At 43.8% G+C, this 18,504-nt stretch overlaps 1 protein-coding gene across 2 annotated transcripts in view; it reads right to left on the reverse strand.

The window, feature by feature from the left end:
- DNAH7 (dynein axonemal heavy chain 7) overlaps positions 1-18,504 on the reverse strand; it is a 918,640-nt gene that overhangs the window by 377,600 nt on the left and 522,536 nt on the right. For both annotated transcript variants that reach the window (XM_083153498.1, XM_083153497.1), the window contains 3 exons: positions 15,624-15,872; positions 11,575-11,724; positions 7,680-7,862 (listed from right to left, as the gene is read on the reverse strand). In XM_083153498.1, the coding sequence (XP_083009624.1) occupies positions 7,680-7,862; positions 11,575-11,724; positions 15,624-15,872 (582 nt within the window). The remainder of the gene's footprint in view (positions 1-7,679; positions 7,863-11,574; positions 11,725-15,623; positions 15,873-18,504) is intronic.

Below are 18,504 nucleotides of genomic sequence, written 5' to 3' on the forward strand. Positions count from 1 at the left end.
TTAATAATTCTATGCAGACGGACCACGATAAAATGGCCGCCCCCATACCGCAGACAGTTTCAGAGAACTGTCTGCTTTATGGGGCGGCCATTTTATCGAGGTCCGTCTCCATAGAATTGATTGAAGCCAAGAGGGGAGCCGGTATGCGCAGACAGGTAAGCCTGCGGGGGATGGGGGGCGGGGCATTACTATAGCACCGCAGCCCCCGGCGCCCCCACTTGCACAGCGCCCCCCCGCGACCGTGGGGCCTGCGGTGCTATAGTTACGCCCCTGAAGTGGGTGTGCAAACCCCTTTCAACATAAGCCGCAGTGCCTACATAAATATGTAATGTAGAAGTTTTTGCACAATATTGTATGAAAAACGAATATATAATTTTAATCTTTATGACTGTGTGCCTGCTGGGCAGATGGTCATAATCATGCTGTCATGATGTTGTGCCCAGGAGCATTGGAATGGGGGGGGGGGGGCACAATCTCGCTCCCCCCCCCCCCAACTATGAGGGAGGCACCAAAACTTGGGGAGCATAGGAGCAGTGGGCAGACTAGTAAAATCCTGCTCCCACACTCTGAATGGCCTCGACTATTGCTCCTCTATCGGAACAAATCAGGGCTGCTGTAAACAGGGCCTGATTAGCAGGGGGCGCATCAGGGGGGGTTTACGGGGGGGGGATTATTTAATTAATGACTTTGTCCCCCAATTGCAAATAAGTCAGCCCAAACTGTGCAGGCCTAGACCCGCCTGAGTTCACATGGGGAAGGCCAGCATTTTTCTAGCTGCACCAACTGTTTCTGTGTACACACAAGAAACACTGGGCATTTCCATAAACCAGCCCCCTGCCTGACCCCCTCTGTGCAAATGCCTCGGCGACTGTGATAGTTGCAGAAGGTGTTCGCACAGCATCCCTGCACATGGGTATATTCGCTTACATGTATGTTCAGAGCCGCACTGAGCAAATACGATGGGGACTGAATTAGTCTCAGATAATACCCCACCATTATATACTAAAGCTGAATTCAATAAATGGAATTCTCCCATAGGGAATTCCTGAGATGAGGCATTTTGTTTGTTTTATTAGATGTGCCAGTGTAGAGCCTTTTGGGGTATAATTATTTTATTCAGACAGGTACACTTTCTATTTTTCACTTTCTATACTTCAGCACCGTCTTTGCCAAGAGGGTGGTGCCCCCACCCATCTGGGGCTTCCTGGAAGTCTTCACCTGGAGGTGCGATCCAATTGCAGTGAGCCGCGCCATCGCCTCCTTGCATTGGATGCAAGGGGACACGGTGGTTGAAGACTTTGAGGAAGCACCAGAGTGGTGGTGCGCACTGTACCTCTGGATGAAGGCATCAGGAAAAAGTGGGCGGATTATTTTTTTTTATTATTTTAATTATTTTTTTACAGCGGGACTCTTGGTACCAGTGGACCATTAAATGCCCCACATGAAGATACTTGTATTTCTTCCAAGTACCAGCATGTGGGACAGGCTTGCTGGGGAGTGGTCCCACTGTAAAGGACAATATTATTTCAGCTATCAACTATGAACTCACCGCCCAGGTTTCAGCCAAGGTCTGTGGTACACTGGACAGAGGGGGACCACTCTATATCACCACTTTCACAGCAATATAAAGCATGGGCTGACTAGCTGGGGGGGGGGGGGCTTAAAACTTCAACCAAGGGACACGTCAGGTGTGTCCCCAGGCTGTAGCATTACCTTTCTGGCTAGTGGAACCCGGTCCTAGTTTCCAAAAATACATTGGACTCCCACTCAATTTGTCCCCTGTATTTTAGGACCCAGACCCACAGCTAAGAGCCCAGTGCTGGTTTCCAAAATACGGGGGACTCCCACTCAATTTGTTCCCTGTATTTTGGGAACCAGGGCTGGTCCCAAGGACCCAGTGCTGGTCTGATGGGAGAGAGGGATGTTTGATGTGCCCCGTCTTTTGTGTCTTACCATCTGACAACCCATATCTTTTCGACAGATGTGGACACCTTCCATTCACGTTTGTTTATGTCATTTATGTTATTTGGAATTATTTCATTTCACTTTATCCAGTGCATGTGGAGCTTTTCCAGAATTCAAAAAAAGATGAGGAGCAGAGAAATCAACACGTCAAACTAGGGAAATAGTAAATTATTCTTCCCCATTGGTTTTAGCGCCTCAGGTTGTCGTACAACAATTTTTCCCCATCAGTTGTGTAGGGGACACAACTGATGGGCATTACTGTGGCATTACCTCACTAACTAGTGGGGCCTGGTGCTGGTTCATTTACTTCCCCATATTTTTGGAACTAGTTCCAGCTCAAAGAACCCAGTGCTGGGTTTTAAAATACGGGGGATCCCCACTCATTTTGTCCCCCCATATGTTGTGAACCAAGGTCAGCTCCTCTCTATTTTTAGAGCCAGAGCTGACCCCAAGAGCCCGGTGCTGGTTGACAGGTACACTACACTACTCCTGAAGAAGCCGCTGATCGTTGTAGGTGGAGAAACGCGTTGAGGGGACCACCAGGCTGCTATTGTACCCAGCAGATTGTAACTCTCTCGGATATGACCGCAGCGCAAACGGTCGGAGAAAGCCATCGCTGAAATTGCAAGCCACAATACCCCTGGAATACAATTAAGTATAACCACATTACATGTGCACATTTTGTGGGGACCTGAACTCTCTAATATCTACTAACTGGCTCATAGTTAGAGCAAAGAATATATGCAATTGCTGACCTAACAACTACTAACCAGTTCTAACTCTAAAAGGAGACTGTATGTTCAATGTTTGTGTGTCTTGTATGTAATATGAAATGTATTAATGTATTTTATTATGAATAATTTTTATTAAATATTTCTTATACATTCAGTGCAGCGCTGTACCTTCTCTCTTTTTTCTTGTTCTTGACTCTAATAAGGGGTTTATGGTAATCCCCCTATTGGCACAGCAGCAGCACTGAATAGCTAATCAGCGCTCAGTATCATTCTGTGGAGTTTTCGGCCATAAGAAAGAACTGGTCTATATTGGGACAGACCCTGCTCTTAAGAAAATCACCAGAACGCCACCTTTGATTGCTGTTCAGAGAGGACAAAATCTGAAAGATATTCTCCTCAGGTCTAATGTAACAGAGTCCTACAACCACTACTAAGCAATGGTTGTCCAATAAATCTGGAAGTTATGAATGCCTCAATTGTATCACTTGTAGGGCCTTGATAACGGGTCCCTTCTTCCACCACCCGCATACAGGAAGAATTTGAGAGAGGTGTAGATAGGGGGTTAGCATGTTGAGAAAAAGAGGCTAAATGGATCCAAATTTTTGATACGTTAGCCCCTAGAGGCCTTAACGAGAGTAACCCATTATCTGTATTTTTGTAAGGATAGAATTGTTTGTTCTGTAGGATGGTCTACAGGATGGTTACCTAAAACTTGTTAATAATGCTATGGATTATTGGTGGGATATCTATAATAACTATGTATACATCTGATTGTTTCCTAATATACATAAGACAGGCCTTACATTTATTTCTATTGATTTATATTTCCATAGCTGGATGAATTGATTAAATTGAGTACTATGTAACTTTAATATGTGTGACACGCAGGAATAACAGCCAGATGGAACGCAAACATAGTTTGATTGCACCTCTGGAAATACCATTTCCGGTGTGTGTGTGTGTCATAAATATGATGTGGAGATCTTAAGTGTGTAATAGTATCAACTAAGGAAAGATCATGCTTATTAGGACATACACAAGGATGGTTGGGTTTATCTTTGATTAATATACTAAGTACAGTGCACTGGATTAATGTGCCCGTGTATAACATCCGGCGATCTGTGATGTTTGAGTCACTGCACTTCTGATACACATTTTATACGAAGGCGTCGGTCTTTGACTTCCGGCCTATGGGATAACACCCGATGTGCAGAACTTCCAGTCTGTGATACTTTGACACGCACGTCAGTGTGAAAGATTTGCCACATGATTGAATTAGCATGAGGGTATGGTATGTAAAATTGTATATTTAGATTTCATGTTTTGGTATGATGAATAAAGTTTAAATCATTGATTAATGTAAAAATGTATAGCTAAGCTAAGGCAGAAGTGCATTAGAGAAAGTACATGTGGTTCCTTGGCTCAAAATAAAGCTCTGGCCTTCCTGAAACGACAATGGCATAGCCTTCTTGGAGTGGCAGGTATATGCCACTCCAAGAAGGCTATGCAGAGCCGGTGTCCGTACCTTGGGTGAGAGAGGGGAGAAAAGCCGGCATGCGTTAGCTGGGACATAGAGATAGCAAGAGATTGGAGGAGCAGAATATGAAAGTGCTGAGTGTTGTCCCTACAAACTAGCCCCACTCGGAGAAACTGGACTAGTGGATTACAGGCTAGCAAAAGTATACAAGTCAAGCTAAAAAGAAGTCAAGCTAAAATCATTAAGAGGTGTACTTAAGCATACAGTATGTGTGAAGAGCGCAAGAAAAAACAGGACATAGACCGGATTAGCCCTCTATATATCAATAAGACCATTGGGGCAGATGTATTAAGCCTTAACAAGAGATAAATGAAAGGGTGATAAGGAGAGATAAACGTCCAGCCTATCAGCTCCTTACTGACTTTTTTCAAACACAGCCTGTAATATGCCTTCAAAATGTTGCTTTTATGGGTCATGGTCTGTCTTTTATGTTGTTCCTCATCGGGCCCAATCTATGTGCATGTTCTATGTTAGGGTCAATTATCTCATTTTCGCGGTGTAGTGCCCCAATCATTTTCTCTGTTATAAAACTTACTAACATCTGACCTATGATACTGTTTGGATACCTATAAATCTTAAGTTCTTTCTACTGTCCCTGTATCCCACCATCTACGTCCCAACCATCATTGGGCTCCAACAGTCAGCGGTGTCATTCCACAGCCAGGGGGAACTTTTTACACAAGTTCCCCTTGACCAAAGCTTACAACCATGGCTGCTCAGCCCTGGCCAGGTCCCCCAATTCCCCCTGTAGTCCTACCCTACTACAGAACCAATACCCAACTCAATTGATATCAGTTTGAATAGCCGGTTCCCACCATAGATGCCTATGTTAAATTTTTAACTGTGTCATACATTTGGGGAATATGAGCTAACAGGAGGTGACGGCAAATGGCAAGGCTGCATGCAAAACATGTTGGCCAAAACTAGCCACGGCAAAACCAAAACTATAAAAACTTGGTGAACGTATACATAAATAGCTAAGTTGTCAAACTGAAATAAAGCACCACAGGGAACTGCCCAACAGGCCCTGACTTCCTGTGTTGAATGGGCTTTTGAGTGAAGTATAAACCAGCACATCCAAGGGCAGATAAGCCGGATGAATAGATGCCTTTAGCCATCTAGCAACAGAATGCTTGGAGGCTTGCCAACCATGCTTAGGCTTATAATGCCCTCCAAAACATCTAAGCCATCAGACAATAAAAATTATTACAGGACCCCAACAAGTGACTGCAGAAGGTCATCACATGTGTAGTCAGCAGACAGCACATACATGGCAGCATTGTGGGGGCACAAAATATATGCGAGGAGTCTAAAATAACAGACAATCCAACAGATTTTTCAGACTGACTGAGATTAGAAAAGTCATCAGCCTGATGGTCAGCAACATGGAGTCGTGACCACATGCTGAGGTCGGGACCCACTTTGGGGTCAGGACCCACAGTTTGAGAACCGCTGATCTAAGCGATAGGAGAGGATTCAGAAGAAGGACATGCAAAACAATGACTGGTACTTATGTAATATCTGGGCTCCCGTTTTTCTTATGAGACGCGTCCGCTCGCCACGCTTCGGGCACGGTGGCTCACTGCGTTCGCCACACTATATAAAATCAACTCCATGCGTAGTTGGATAGTAGGGGTATGAAAACATGGGGTGCATTTAACATGGGAGCCCAGATAATACATAAGTTCCCAATGACTTGAATCATGAGAAACTTGACACTTCCTTAGGCAAAAATTATGGCGTTGTTTGTAATACCACCATATCTGCTTAAAAAAATTATAGGAGGCATACAGGTCAGTGGTGAAAAGTAAAAGCAAGGTAAAGTATCACAATTCTTACCATTGACAAAAGTTCAAACAAGTTAAATAAGACTAATGAACAAAGAAACATAGTACCTAATTCCACAGGGGTTATATGGTGGGTGTGGGGAGGGGGGGGGGGTTGCCAAATGAATCTAACATTACATTGCCTACTCCTGTGGCCCTGCCCACTTAACCCAGCATCAGCTAGCAGTATCTCCTGATCATATAATGAGGAAAAAGCAAGACTGCTGCATTGTAGCATTTCATATAAAGATTCAGAGACACAGATAAACAAGTTTTGCAAATAAATCAGTGAACTGTCTTAGTCGCATTAGTACATCACTATGCTATGTGATTAAAATGCACCCTCCCCCCCCCCCCCCCAAATAAAAAAAAAAGCCTGGTGCTAGTAGAATTTTTCCTTCTAATCTTCCATCCCCCAAACATCACCTCTTCTCCCACTATCTCCCTCAGCATTGGCGAATGTGAGATCACCTCCACTGACCAAATGCGCTGCCTCGGTGTCATCATTGACTCCTCCCTCTCTTTCACCCCCCACATTCGTGCTCTCTCACAGTCTTGCCGCTTTCACCTCCGCAACATCTTGTGCATTAGACCATTCCTCTCCACTGACGCGACCAAAATTCTCATTCACTCTCTTGTCATCTCCTGCCTTGACTATTGCAGCATCCTTCTCTCCGGGCTACCTCTTGCCCGCCTCGCCCCTCTCCAATCCATTTTTAACGCCGCTGCTAGGCTCATCTTCCTCTCTCGCCACTCTGCCTCCCCCCTCTGTCTATCTCTTCACTGGCTCCCTATTCCTTTCTGAGTTCTCTTTAAACTCCTCACCACCACCTACAGGCTCTCTCCTCCTCCAGGATCTCTATGCACACTCCTCCCGTCCTCTTCACTCCACCAACGACCGCCGCCTGACCTCTCACCTAATCACCTACTCCCACTCCTGTATCCAAGACTTCTCTCACGCTGCCCCCCCTGCACTGGAACAACCTCCCGCGACCCATCAGGCTTTCGGATTGCCTTACCTCCTTTAAGCGCTCCCTCAAAACCCACTTCTTCCGACTAGCCTATCCCTCCTCCTCCTGACCTCTTTCGCTCCTCCTATCCTGCCTACCCTACCCCTCCATCCGTTCCTACTTATCCTATTGTTTTTGGATCGGCTACCCACCTCCTTTTAGTTTGTTAACTCTTATGAGTAGGGTCCTCCTTCCTCAGGTACTCACCCTACCTCTTTAACTCACCAGCACTCCTGCCCTGTTTTTCCCTTCCTCTTCTTCATTTTCAGTCTCCTCGACAATTTCGACACCTACTTCAGAATTGATGCTGATTTTAGTTCTACCAGCTATACCCCTATTTATACTGTATTTTATCAACGCACCCTGTACATTACCTTGTAGTTTGTTTTTATGTTTGCTATGTACGGCGCTGCGGACACTTTGTGGCGCCATATAAACAAACAAACTACTACTACTGGTGTGCTGATGGACTATTTGACAGAACAGCAGAAATTATCAGAAAAGGACACATCTGATGTAACAGGACACATGTATATATTACTTTGTAACCAAACAAGTAAGTGAACTTTTTTCAAGACTGTTAATTGACTGTTAAAAGTATATTTACTGTTGCAGGAGACGCCACTTCTAAATCCATGGGCTCAAAGATGAGACTCATCTGAGGAGACATCTGGATAATCTCCCCACTCATCAGACATAACTTTTTGTTGTCATCTAGTACTGTGTTCATATTTTCAATCCAAACAGCATCAACAGGTCCATCAAAAATCAGCCATTTCCTATCTGGAGTCTATAATAATAAAAACAATACTTTTTAATTTAAAAATAATATACCATATGAACTGCCAGTTATGGCAAAAGTTATATCATTTTGCTGTTTGTAAGCTCATTTGACTTTAAATAACAGAATTTAATACCTTTACTCAGGGCATAAAGTGGTCATACAGAGGTGGGGGAATTCATTTCTTTATGCCACCTAATTACACCCCATCGCCTCCCACATTAGGCAGAGACAGGGCCAGTGGTAGGGTTTTTGGCATCCCCCTGCAAACTAGAATGCTTTCCTGTAAGAATTGCCATGCAGGGCCAATGTGGAGGTTAAAATGTTCCACCTCACCATTAGAGGTGGTAAAACTCAGTTCCACCCCGTTCCCCCTCACTTTAACCCCTGCCTTTACTAAATTTGATGTTAAACATGCAATTTGGCAGCAGATAAGAACCACTTGGCCCATCTAGTCTGCTTCTTTTTTTAACCATAGTGTTATCTCAAACTCTATTTCAACCTTATTACTTTGTAAGGATATCCTTATATGTCTATACCATGCATGCATAAATTGATCTACTGTCTTAGTGTCTACCACCTTTGATGGGAGGCTATTCCACTTTTCCACTATACTTTCTGTGAAGTAATTTTTTCCTCAGATCTAACTTGAGCCTCCCAGTGCATGTCCTTGTTTAATAATACTTCTCTTTATTTAAAGAATATTTCCCTACTGGACCTTGTTAAAACCCTTGATATTGATTTGAAGGTTTCTATCATGTCCCCCCTTTCTCTTCTCTGCTGCAAACTATACATATTGAGATTTTTTAGCCTTTCAGGGTTAGTTTTATGATGTAGGCCATGTACCATTTGCCCTTCTTTGTACAGTCTCTAATGTATTTATTTCCATTTGAAAATATGGCCTCCAGAACTGGACACAGTATTCTTTTCAGATGAGGTTGTACCAATGACCTACAGTATAAAGTGTCATTATTACTTCTATTTATCTGATGCTGTCTCCTCTTCCTATGCAACCAGGGGCGTAGGGAGGGTGGCTCCGGTGAAGCGTGAGCTCCAGGAGCCAAGAAGGAGATAGGGCGCTCCATTGGCCCCCTCTCCTCCCTACTCTGCTTGCAGTGCAGGAAGCCTTCTCTGCATTGCATCCTGCTGATATTCCCTTTAGCTGCCAGCTGGGTGGGTAAACTTTACAAATGTAAGCGGCCCTGCCACTGTGGGCATTATGGGGTGATTCTGATTTTAGGGATTTTAGTGAGGTGGCAGGTGGCACTTTCCCACTTGCTTGGCAGCGAAGGTATGCTGCTTAGTGAGTGGGTCTGAATCAGGCCCTATGTGGGTAAGCGCAGCTACTCCTGTGGGCACTATGTGTAAGCGGTGCTCCTACTGTGGTCATTGTGTGTGTAAATGGTGCTCCTACTGTGGGCATTATGTGTGTAAGTGGTGCTCCTAATGTGAGTATTACAGAATGTGTGTAATAGTGGGTACACACGGTGAGATATGCACTACGGGCCTGATTCTGGTTCATTCGCATGGGGGAGCAACGTTTTGCTAATGCGCATGCACAATTCTGTGCATGTGCTGGGTGCGAGTGGGCACAGGGAACTGCTAGCTTGCCATCCCATTTGCACCCACCAGTGCGGGTGGGGGGCATTGGGCGGCAGTGAGGGTGATGTTCCCACGGGAACGCCCAGCATTTCTTTGGTGTCCCCATGGAAACACTGGTCTTTCCCATGGAAATATACCTAGATATATTGCAAGCAAAAGTTTTTATAGGCCCCAATGCTAAAACATGTATTCTGTATACATATGATACTTTGACAGGGCTGGGACACATTTCAGATGCACGTCCTATATGGGAGCTATCCATTGTGGAGTTTTGTAACAATCAAAGGAGAATCAATAGCTGGAGAAAGCCTGTAATCCTATAGTTTTTGCATTTCTACATGTGCTCCCTGCCATCTCCGTTTCATTTCATCTGTCTCACGGATACCTTTACATGGATGTACACAGAAGCTCAACATGTCAAAAACAAGGCTCATCTGTTCCCTTCCTCCTAGAGTCACCCACCTACCCTCATATCTTCCTTGCTATCACCCACACAAAGGCCCTCATTCTGGTTGCCTTGCAAAGCTGTGGATTACGCAGCTTTGCGTGTCAATTAAACGCCATCAACCACCCGCATGCCGAATTCCCCTGCACGCTTGCAAGTGGATGTTTTGCATAAACATCCATTTGCAGCTTGCGTGTGGGCAGAAATCATTCGATGGTCACCGACTATCGAATTATTTCTCAAGTGCTCTCAAATCTAAGTCAGTCTCTGCTGGCTTAGATCTGCAGTGCCCTTGTATGGGAAGAGGGCAAGCAGCTGACATCCGGTGGCATCAGCTGCCCGCACCCACGTCACCGGTAAATTCCCATGGGAATGCCCAGCATTTTCATGGGAACGCCCATGAAATGCTGGGCGTTCCCATAAGCACAACCCATAATGCTGCACAATGCCCCCCCTCCACACTGTTGCATGCGAACAGGCCTGCGAATAATCAATTTGCCACGCCCGCTTGCACAAAGAGGTTGCACATGTATATAAATGTTTATGCGCATGAGCACTAGCTAAACATCGCTCCCCTGTGCTATTGCGCAGGGCAGCCTATGAATTACAATGAGGGCCAACGTGTGTTGCAATTGCGTCTTACTACAGTAAGTTGAATTAAATTCCATTCTCTCATTATCTTGCACCTAAACATCTATTCCTGCCTCCATCTATTTTAAGTAGGGTAAACTGATGTTTTTCCATCACTGCTCCACATTGGCAGTTAAACTTTGCAAATCCATGAACCAAAAACCTCCAGAATCCAGTTCATGCTTCTCATTCTGTACATTGTTATGTAGAAGATTAAATTGTTAATTATGTATACCATAATAACGGGATACGGTCATATTGTCTACAGCATGTAGGTCTACAAGCATTAGGTTTACACCACTAGGTCGACCTGCATTTAGGTCGACATGACTGAAGGTCGACATGACTTAGGTCGACTGGGTCATTAGGTCGACAGGGTCATTAGGTCGACTTTTATAAGGTCGACAGGGTCATTAGGTCGATATGGAGAAGGTCGACAGGCAAAAAGTCGACATTGGGTATTTCATGCCCTACCATCCACTAGGGCATGGTGGGAGAATAAAATAGTGTGCTGAGCATAGCTAAACACTGTGCCCGAAGCATGTCGACGCTTGAAAAAATGAAGAAAAAAAAAAAAACTTTTTCACTGTCGACCTAATGACCCTGTCGACCTTATACCTGTCGACCTAATGACCCTGTCAACCTAAAACCTGTCGACCTAACACATGTCGACCTAATGACCCTGTCGACCTAACCCATGTCGACCTTCAGTCAGGTCGACCTCAATGCAAGTCGACCTAATGGTGTAGACCTAAATGCAGTCTGACGAATGATCCCATTCCATAATAACTTAGGTTATCATTGGAGCTGAAGTGCCAGAGGGAATAAATTTGTTCCACAAGGCTGAACACCAAATTTGTCTCTATGGCTTGGTGGGTACCAAGTTTACTTCTTGCTCCAAACTATAAAAATGTGAAATCACAGCAGTTTTTAACATGGGAGTTGGCTGATTAAGGTGGAATATTCTTAAGTAAAGTTCTGCACTTCACTAAGCATTTTGGATATATTTGTAAAACTAAAAGTAAAGAAGTTGTTAATACTTACTGTTGAAGAAGCAAATGCTCTGAAACTGACAGCTAGTATCCCATCTGACCATTCATGAGAAACAGGGTCAAATTGTCCATAAAGTTGTCCCATGGTTATGGATTTGGGATTTAGCACTGTAATCTGAACCTTATTTTCCTCTAAAAGACCCTATGTTAAAAGAAGGAAAAAAGTCATTAAAAAATGGCAGAGATATTAAAAGAAGTTCGGTACGGAATACTGAAAGCTAGGATGACACTAGTCAAAATACAGACAGTGTGATCCTGGATCTCATGGTAATGAGGCCGTGATGCGGGTGCGGGGGGCAGGCAGCTGACATCACCGGATGCGTGCATGCATATGTAAGATAATTTAAAGTCACTTTTATATGTGTGCACCTTCCACATCTTTCGATGGTTTATGTTAAACATCCATTCGCAGTCAGTGCGGGCGAACCCACACTGTGATGGGGGGGCAGGCGGCCGGGCATTCGCCGGGTGGGGTTTGGTGGACTACCAGAATAAGGGCATGTGTTTCTTGTGCCTACAGCACCTGGCAAAAGAAATCCTGAAAACAGCTTTTTTTTTTTTTAAATGGGAAAGGGGAGGGGCACGACCTAATGGAATAGCCGAAAATGTATATTAGAGAAACATTGGAATAAATCTCTGCTCCCAATGTTTCTTCTGTAATTGCATATTCCCTTTACATAGCATGGAAAACTTGGCCCTGTTATATAAGGTTTCATTTATAAGAAATAAGTTGTTACAGTATGTGCATGGGCTATCATTGGCAAACGCAGGATTTTCAGAAGGGGGTTTCCGGAGATGGACACTTAGGTGACCCAGTATATGCCGGGTCAGTTAAAGTATTATAGATAGACCAAATGTATATATATATATATATATATATGCATACATACATGGGCAGCAACAGCAGTGTAGACCCCTGGGCATAGCAATGTGTTGGGGCCCCTACCGATCCTCCAGCGGTAGGGGTGGGGGAAGCTTTGATGTCCCACGGGTGGTAGGGGTATTATATCAATCGCTCAGCATGTAGGGCCTGGATCAGTAATTTCCACTAATTACCCCTTTACTGCACAGATGGTGGGAGATGGGGTGGGAGAAGGGGGCATTGGACTGAATGAAGGGGCCCTGATACATAACTTCCAGGGTGGTAGAGGATGTTTAATACGCAGAGGAGGGGTGTATAGTGGAGTGGGCTTATTATTCATAATTTTCTGGTGGGAGGACAGCTTGCTTGATTGCAGATATCTCCAGTTACCGGAAAAAGATTTCTTAGATTTTAATTGGTATTAAAAACTAGTTAATCCCACCTACCAAATGGTATTATGGACTAGGGTAGTGTTTTTCAACCACTGTGCCATGGCACACTAGTGTGCCTTGAGCTGTTCTCAAGTGTGCCCCCAGATCTAGAGATGCCCAAACCAGTTTACAGCCAACACCAGTTCAACTGTTATTTACTGGTCTCTTCTTTTCATGTAAAGGGCCAATGTATTTTACATTTGTTTCCTGTGTGGACCAGTGTGATTGTTTTTATATGGAGGCCAATAGGTTTTTTTTTTTTTCCTGTGGGGGCCAATGTTTTTTGCCCTGTGGGGATCTCATGGTGTGCCTTGGCAATTTTTAAATCTTATTTAGTGTGCCACAAGGCAAAAAATGTTGAAAATCACTGGACTAGGGGACCACAGTTCAGGAGGCAGAGCAATCCGCCAATGAGAATATAAAACTAAACTACATTCCAGGTGTGTGGAGCTGGAGCAGTAACCAGCTGCTGGAAGGCTGATAGCTCTGGTTTTGTGAATAGTAGAGAAAAGCTACTAGTGTCCATCAAAGAGGGAGAGTCCCAGCTTTTGGAATATACCCTCAGAAAAACTCTAATGCTGTGTACACACGGGGGCAATTATGTATGAAATCGCTGGCAAAATGGTCGCTCAGCGACCATATTGCCAGTGATTTCATGTTCAGCCGGCGATAAATGGCTGGTTGCGCACTCCCGCGGCCAGCCCTTCATGGTCGCTGGTCGCAGGAGCTTGCACCTCCGATTCTTGCTAAAAATCCCTGGTCGCTGGTGCACAAAGCACTGTGCACCAGCTACCAGAGATATCTAGCCTCCAGCGCCGGACAGGACCCGCCCACCCGCCGCGTCATAGTGTGTCACACGGCCCCCCCTGCTTCCTCCTCCGTCCCTGCCCGCACATACAGCACAGAAGCTGCTGCGCAAATCTCCCCCCACTGTGCCAGTACCCACACCTCCTGCGCGCCCCACAGCCGCACTAGCCAGTAAGTGCATAGGCTGTCTTTAGAGGGCATTGGTGTTGGGCAGCATGATTATGTTCCTGCTGCCCATCGATGGTGATTTGCACCATCGGTGGGCAGCATGAGCATTACCATGCTGCCCGACACCAATAGCATGTCAAGGCTGCATAAAATAAGGGGACATTGGTGTTGGGCAGCATGATTATGTTCATGCTGCCCATCGATGGTGGTTTGCACCATTGGTGGGAAGCATGAGCATTACCATGCTGCCTGACACCAATAGCATGTCAAGGCTGCATAAAATAAGGGGACATTGGTGTTGGGCAGCATGATAATGTTCATGCTGCCCATCGATGGTGATTTGCACCATCGGTGGGCAGCATGAGCATTACCATGCTGCCCAACACCAATAGCATGTCAATAAAAAAAAAAATTGAATAGAGGGTAAAACAAATCTATACAGAATTGCTAGCAATTTGAAGGAAAAATCTCTGATCTCTCAGAAAACCTGTACACTGAGCAATATATTGCTGAGATATATTGCAAGTACACTGAGCAATATATTGCTAAGCAATATATTGCTAGCAATATATCTCCCCTGTGTGTACACAGCTTAAGTCAGACAGAAACTGAAATATCTGACTGGGAAGAGCAATTAACAGGCTTGCATGGGGACCACTGCTTTGAAGTCAGATATCTCTGGTTCTCAAGGGCCGATTTTTAAAATTCTTGTACCCATGGAAAGAGGGGACCCTCAGCTTAAACTCTTGGGGGGGGGGGGGGGTGGTGGTTCTGGGTACTCAGAAACCCCCCCCTGCATGCGCTGCTGGCTATGTCAATAACTGATTTTTACACATAAAACAGAATCGTGCTGGTGAAACATGATGAAAAAGTAGCAGCAGCAAAGATTAATATCATTCTACAAAATAAAGAAGGGAGTCACTAGTTAGACCCCAATAGTGAATCACTAAAGTTAAGGTTAATTCAAAGATATTGATAGAAGACGTTTCAAATTAAGTGGAGAATACATCATCAAATATGAATGGAAGAAATAGAATTTTATCATCAGTATGGGACGGGATTATTTACTGGCAGCTTCCAATTTTGTCTTAAAAGGACATTAACCCTTTGAGTGCTAAGTGATTTTGACAAAATTAGTGTGAAACTTGCCAAGCAAACATTGTTATTTATCATAATGATCTGTAATGCTTAACTTGTATAGGAAATATAATCTTTAGTCCCCTAAAGTCCCCATGCAAATGCTGGGCATTCCCAGGTGAATGCGGCCGTGACAGAGTGTGCAGGCGGCTGACTTCACATGACATCAGCCGCCCGCCGTCTCTTCATCCTGGCACACGCAACTATAAGTCAGTCTTATATTTGACATATTTGTGAGTCCAGGAGAAATCATTTGATGGTCGGCAGCCATCGATTGATTTCTCCTGCTGCGGGACATGCGAGGGGATGTGTTTTCATAAAATATCCCCTCACATGGTTGCGATGCGGTGGGGGGGGGGGGGGGGGGAGTGGTTTACCGATTTAACCAGAATAAGGGTCTTAATGTATTACCATACACAGCGGTGTAACTTGATATTCATAGACCGCATAACAAAAGTTTGTAAGGGCCCCCAATTAAGTAACTGATGGTGATAAATGTATGTAAGACATATTACTTAGACAGTAAGGATGGGCCCCCTTCAGCTCTGGGCCCCATACCAACTGCACCCCTTGCACCTATGGTAGTTACGCCCTTGACCATACAGAATTTAGTACTCAATTTACATAATTGTATACCTTTTCACATATATCGTTCAAAGCTGCAGCCAAGACACGATAAGCAGATGTCTTGCCTCCAAAGGGCTCTCCAACAATCATAAAGCCATGGCGCACAATCATCATTTCATATATTTGCAAAATCTTTTCTGCAAAGAAGTTGGTCATCTGTAAGTTCATATGCTCACAGTTTTCCTTTATAGCTTCCATGAAGATGTTATAATCTGCTTTGGGAAGTGTCACTCCAGGAAACAGATCCGACGTAATACCCTGTAGGAAGAGCAAGCAAAATCATACACTCAAGGCAGTTAAAAGTGATATTTACAGTGCAAAAAAAGTATATTTGCCTTCACATGTATCATGCAGAGAAACACAGATTTACTATTTAAATAAATAATACTGTTCATCATTAGGCCAAAATACAAAGTTGACCTCTTATTTTATCTGCCATTTTTAGTCCATGCATACCTGAATGCAATGTTTTTGCTTCAGCTATCTCAAGGCCTATGTGAAATATATGAGGGTCTCAACCAATTTACTAAACAGAACTTAAGATAATTACTAAACGGGTGAGACGCTATACAGATGGGTATGAACAGGATTGCCTATATTTTCGGCCTGAGAAATTTACATAGCTGTCGAGTTTTCAGGGCTCGTATTTTCAGAGTTGACCATATTAACAAGGGCAACCCAGAAGCACCACATGTATCATTCAGATTTGTGCAATGCTTCACTGTGTAAAAAATTAGAAAACGTTTTTAAAAATGCCTGGTTGTGGTTCCAGGGGGAAAATACAGGGAAAAAGTGAGTATAGTTCTCCGTATTTCAAAATCCAGCACCACGCTCTTGGACCGGTCCTGGTTCCAACAGCCAGTAGGGTAATGCCACAGCTGACGGATGCTTTTTATACAAGGTCTCGTGGTTATGCCATTGTAAAGTGACTTTTTAGCCCTGGCCAGGGTATCTGGGGGAGAGGAGACCCCTGAAGTTGGGGCTATCCTCAGCACTCCTGGGCTCCTATGTTGGAGCCCAGTTAATAAAATAAATAACCACCATAGGAGCTTATTTTATTTTCATAACATGGACTCCTATGTGCAGTGAACAGCCTATCAGGTGCAAAGCTAGAATAGGCTGAGGGGGGTCCCACGGACTAATCTCTGTGGGATTTCCCTCAGTTTTGGAGAGGAGCTGCATGTAGAAATATATATGTGGATCCTCCTTTCGCTGGTACGGATAATTGGTTTATTTTTTTTAACCCTTTGGATTCTACAGGGACTGAAGAGGAAATGATCTACAGTAGAGTAGGTGAGTATTGGATTTTTTTTTCCACAGGTACCACATTGATTACTATTGCACAAATGGACCAATCTATTTGGGAAGATAGGGGATTATGTATTTATGTTGAGTGTATGAATGTATGTTATTAAAGTTTTACTTTCTAAGATGTCTGTGTGGATTTATTTTAGTATTGTTCACATTTGTCACATTTTTCATTCGTATTCTGAGCTGAATTCGCGGCCAAATTCACTCAAACAAATTATAGTAAATTAGATGATCTGAACACTATGGTCATATGCAACCGAGATCTATTGATGGTCTATTAGTTTGTACTGCCAAATTTGGCCAATTCGTCCCCTTGTAAACTTGCCAAGTGGGTCACAGCCGCAAATCGGATCGACTTGGCGTTTGTACCCATCCGATCTCAGTAAATTTCCCTATCTACACTAGAAATCAATGGTGGAAGAAAATAATGTGTTCCTCACTGACAATTTAAACAGAGGAGGGGCAAAGTGTGCAATTTTCGTGCAGGTCCCAACCACCCACCAGCAACACCCAATTATTGGAGAGGTAAGTTTAATGTATGGGAGTAGAGTGAGGTGTGCCCCCCTCCCACTGGTGGAGCAAGGGGCCAGTACACCCTGCACCTGTTTAAATATTGCTCCACCATTAAGACCATTAAATGTCTTAATAACAAAATATTGATTATAGTTGTATTTTGTTATTAAAGTAGATGTACAGAAGTGTCCACATACATCTAGCCTCCTTTAGCGCTAAACAGCCCATCTAGTCACGCCATGCCATGCTGCAACTCTGTAGTGCCAGGCGTCTTTTCCAGGAAAAAAAATTCCATTTCATATGCAGATACATTCGCACCCTGAATATAGGTTTACGCACTTATCATTTCAATTTGCAGAACAGACTGTGCATCCTGTTCACTCTGTTTTGCAAATAAGATGCAATTTAATGGAAAAAATAGCAAAAAAGATTTCCAACACTACAGCGTCACACAGAGTGAAAGTGTGGAGGTTGCACCTTAGATGTTCCACAGCTGCAACCTGGTCAAACATGTCTTCCTTATAGGCACCCTTCATTTTGTGATACCAGACTTGGTATCTACCTTAATTAGAAGGTATCTACCTTCATTAATTAGCCAACCCTGATTATTCCATTTAAGACCAAACACCAGGAAAGCGGTGTTCCATGTATTTTTTTTTAATGAAAAGTACAAATTTTTGAAAACTTGTCAAGCAAACAAGGACTGCAAGTAACTCTCCCCCCTCTTTCCCAAAGTAAAATCCAATGCACAGGAACCAGACAAATACAGAATAGCTCCACTTATAAAATAACTTTACATAACACTTTCTCTATTTAGTGGAACTCGCTCTTACCAGGTCCACAACACTTATCTTCCCAATGACAATTGCTAGAAGACTATCCTATATAAACTTTGAACAAATGTGCTGAGTTCAAGCAGTGCCTTTTTACAATCTTAAATTGTAAATATGTGAACTGTAACGATCGGAAAATCATAAAAGGGTAAACATGTTACAACACAGGTGAGGGACAAAGAGTAATACACAAAAAGGTGCAAATTTCAAATAAAATGGATCTATACTCTCAA

Source organism: Crinia signifera, chromosome 7, assembly GCF_055691185.1.
Source record: "Crinia signifera chromosome 7, ASM5569118v1, whole genome shotgun sequence".
Classification (NCBI taxonomy): Eukaryota; Metazoa; Chordata; class Amphibia; order Anura; family Myobatrachidae; genus Crinia; species Crinia signifera.